The sequence below is a fragment of the Sinocyclocheilus anshuiensis genome, unplaced genomic scaffold (assembly GCF_001515605.1).
Source record: "Sinocyclocheilus anshuiensis isolate Anshui unplaced genomic scaffold, SAMN03320099.WGS_v1.1 scaffold267, whole genome shotgun sequence".
NCBI lineage: Eukaryota > Metazoa > Chordata > Actinopteri > Cypriniformes > Cyprinidae > Sinocyclocheilus > Sinocyclocheilus anshuiensis.
This window is the reverse complement of record NW_015552637.1, coordinates 1534473-1538266: the sequence shown is the minus strand read 5'-3', so window position 1 is coordinate 1538266 and position 3794 is coordinate 1534473. Positions and strand designations below refer to the sequence as shown.

At 37.1% G+C, this 3794-nt stretch overlaps 1 protein-coding gene across 1 annotated transcript in view; it reads left to right on the top strand.

Annotated features, from left to right (window-relative positions):
• The first annotated feature begins 1330 nt into the window (after nt 1-1330).
• LOC107666790 (neural-cadherin-like) overlaps nt 1331-3794 on the top strand; it is a 128714-nt gene continuing 126250 nt past the window's right edge. The window contains exon 1 of the mRNA XM_016458228.1: nt 1331-2221. Within this exon, the coding sequence (XP_016313714.1) occupies nt 1531-2221 (691 nt within the window). The 5' untranslated portion in view covers nt 1331-1530. The remainder of the gene's footprint in view (nt 2222-3794) is intronic.

The following is a 3794-nucleotide window of genomic DNA, read 5'->3' as shown; positions in this document are numbered from 1 at the left end:
CCAGAGTGAGGAAAAGGGCTCAGAAAATCACTCTGGATCCATCACATCCAAGCCATCTCCTTTTTGAACTTTTGCCATCTAGTCGGCGTTACAGAGCACCGAATACCAGGACAGCCAGGCACAAGAACAGTTTCTTTCCCCAGGCAATCTACCTCATGAACAGTTAATGTTCTCCCATTGTGCAATTAAAGTATGTGCAATAACCTTATACTTATTTATCACCCTAAATCCTAGTACATCCCTACAACTTTATTTTATTTTATTCTATTCCTATTCTATCTATAGCACACCTGTACATACAATTTATTATTTTTTTTGTGGTTTATATTTATGCATGTGTATTTTATTCACATTTTATTTTTATTATCTGTGTGTTGTTGTTGTCTCCGTGTACTGGAAGCTTGTGACACTATAACAAGTTCCTTGTATGTGCAAACATACTTGGCAATAAAGCTCTTTCTGATTCTGATTCTGATTCTGTCACATGTTGCAATCCAGTCAATTGATTGCATTTCTGCATTTCTGCTTTTGTCAATCTCAAAAGATTGAAATACACTGATATGTGATATACACTATTTTAAAATAATGTGCTCTCTAATAACAAACTTTACGAGTACATCATGTGTGTACCATACATAAATTTTATACATGTGTGATGTATTTGTAAGCAATATATTGGTAAGATTTTAAAAATGTTTTTCAAAGAAAGTCTTCTATCAAGGCTGCATTTATTTGAGTAAAAATAAAGTAAAAACGGTACTACTGTGAAATATTATTACAATTTAAAATAACTGTTTTCTATTTTAAAATGCTAATTTATTCCTGTGATGCCAGAGCTGAATTTTCAGCACCATTACTCCTGTCTTCAGTGTCACGTGCTTCTTCAGAAATTATTCTAATATACTAATTTAATATTGAAGAAATATGTCTTCATATTTTCAATGTTAAAAAACAACTACTTTTTGTGGAAACTGTGATACATTTTTTTCTGGATTCTTACTTTTTCAGGATAAAATTTCTAGTCTCTTTCAAAAACTTTCCTCACCCCAAACTTTTGAACGGTAGTGCAGTCGTTTAAAAACTGCAAAAAGTCAAAATCTCAGTCTGAAATTATTCAAAAACCTTTCAACAATTTAAACTGCATCCATGCACACGTTACACACTTGGTGACTGGTGAAAGCTGCATATTTATTTAAATTTAGTAGGAGGGTCTATACCTCTAGTCCAACCCTTCCGTCACTTTGATTGGCTATCATTTTGAAGGCGGGGCCTCTGGTACCACATGGAGATGCTGTGTATCGGTGGATGCGGGAATGAGTGAGAGTAGCCTATGGTTGAATGATGCCGGTCGAGGAGCTACACACAAAACACTGTCATCTTGCATTGAAAACTTAAAGTGCAGATAGCGTGCAAATAGTTTATTTATCTTATTCAATGGTGGTTTGGGCTACATTTGTAGCATGTTATTGATGCATAAGGGATAAAAGTCCGATTTTAAGGATAGACAAGAGTGGCAGAATTGATGGAATAATGAGGGCGCATTTACGGAATCCGACTTTTTTCATATTTCCTACCGCATGTTTTTTTATTCTTTTTCTTGCCATTTCTAATGTGCATTCGGCTGTTTTTTATGGACAAATTGAGGAAGGCGCACCTCCTGGAACTGTTGTCGCTGGCTTTCTTTTTCCTCTGGGAGACAAATGCAAAGAATTAAACTTGGCTGGACTTAAAACAGTTTTGACAGGGGAGGACTCGTCGGATTTTTCACTTGAATATCTGGACAACGCTGAATTCGTTTTAAAAACCACCAAAACTTTTGACAGGGAATCCAAATCGAGCTATTATGTGAGCGCGCGCTTGCCGCGCTGCAGTAAGACAGCCGAAGAAGTGTCAGTTAAGATCGAGATACTTGATAAAAACAACAATACGCGACAATTTAACGTAACTGACAGGATAGAGATTCTTACCGATGTTAAAAGCCGAGTTAGGAAGCCAAGAACCGTTTCTGAAGAAGTATCCTACACCGTTACAGTTTCTGAAGATGTGAAAGTCGGAGACTTGATCTTTACGGTACCGGACCAGAAGTTCGAGAAGAAATGGTTCGAGGTGGTTTCGGACGGAAACTCACCGGTTCAGATGGAAAGAGACTCCGGACGCGTGTACTTAGCGTATCGTTTGATGTCAACAGCCGAGGTCATGGTCAAAATCCACAACATGAGAGGTATTTTATATATACTGCCTTTTTAAATTCACAGTTTACACGTTTGTTTGTATGTTTTAAAGGGATAGCCTAGTTCCCCCCCAAAATGCAAATTCTGCCGTCATTCACTCACTATTGCTCAAAAGCTGTACTGACTTTCTCTCTGCTGTATAACACAGAATGACGTGAATAGAGACTAACAGCCTCAGTCACCATTCACTCTAATTGCATCTTTTTCCGTACAATGAACGTAAATGGTGACTGAGTCTCCCCAACGTCTCCGTTAGTGTTCTGCAGGTGAAATGATGTCAATTGATGACAGAATTTGCATTTTTGGTGAACTAGGCCTTTAAGTTCGCATATTAATCTGCAGTTATGATTTGAAAACTGAGCGCTAAGGAGTAGGCTAAGTAGCTATCATCTCGGTATTTCCATCAAAAGTTGTTATTTGCATTTCCATTGCGCCTCACAGTTTTACTGAAATCACAGTGCACCTTTCCGATATTTGATAGTTTTATTTCATTTATTTCATTTGGAGACATGTACTGTTAATTTTAAACTGAAGCTTCACCTGAGGTTTAATGTGGGGGGAAAAGTCAACTTGATATAATACCACACTCAAAAAAAAAAAAGCACCGTCATAATGTTTTTTTTTTGTTGTTGTTCATGAGAGGCAGCATATGTGATGTTTAATGCAATGTTATGTCTTCTTTTGATATTAATGACATGTATGCATTTGGCCGACACCTTTATCTGAAGCAGTTTATATTGTATTCAAGATACACTTTTTATCAGTTTATGCATTTCTTTGGAATCAAACCCATGACACTGGCATTGCTAGTGCCATGCACTACTAATTGAGCTTCAGGAACCATATAAATTAATTGAGAGAATTTGTTTGGGTTGTCAAGTTTGTTTAGTTCCACTTGTGAGATGTTTGTCCTCATGGTTTGGTAATCAGGTAAACAAATATTAGAGTAGTGGCTAGGTTTAAGTGACAAGCTCAAGCTTCAAAAGTATGTTCAGATCCCATTAAAATGTTTTCTTAAAAAAAAAAATCGTACTGAAATCATCAAAAAAATGGTGAAACTGGAGCAAAGAAACAATCTGTGATTGGTACATCTCTGACTGTAATACACTAATGCACTTTGCTGGGTAACTCAGCTTAAATTATTGTGAAACAGATACATTAGGACATGTTGACTAAACTCAAATGAGCTCACTCGGTATCATCAAGTAACTGGGTTCAAGTGAACATAAATGTTATGGAGAAAGTCTTCTAATTATGACTGAGTTTAGCTTAAGTGGTTGAGGTCATGCAGGTCTGATTTCGCTAATCAGAGCTCTAAAAGCAAACCTTTATTCAACTGTTTGTTTGGGATAATTAGTGATATTTATTCACCTGGAAGTCACCAGACAGCACATATGGTCTCAAATACCTTCGCTGGGGCAGGATGTGTAGTTGACGTTGGGGGATATAAATGTTTGTTTTTGCAAGCGAAGGTCCCCGTCCATCACCTGAATACGCCATTGGGGTTGTTTGTGACTGATTGAGGTCGTCTCAGTGATTGTTTGACAGTAAATTCAGCGATCG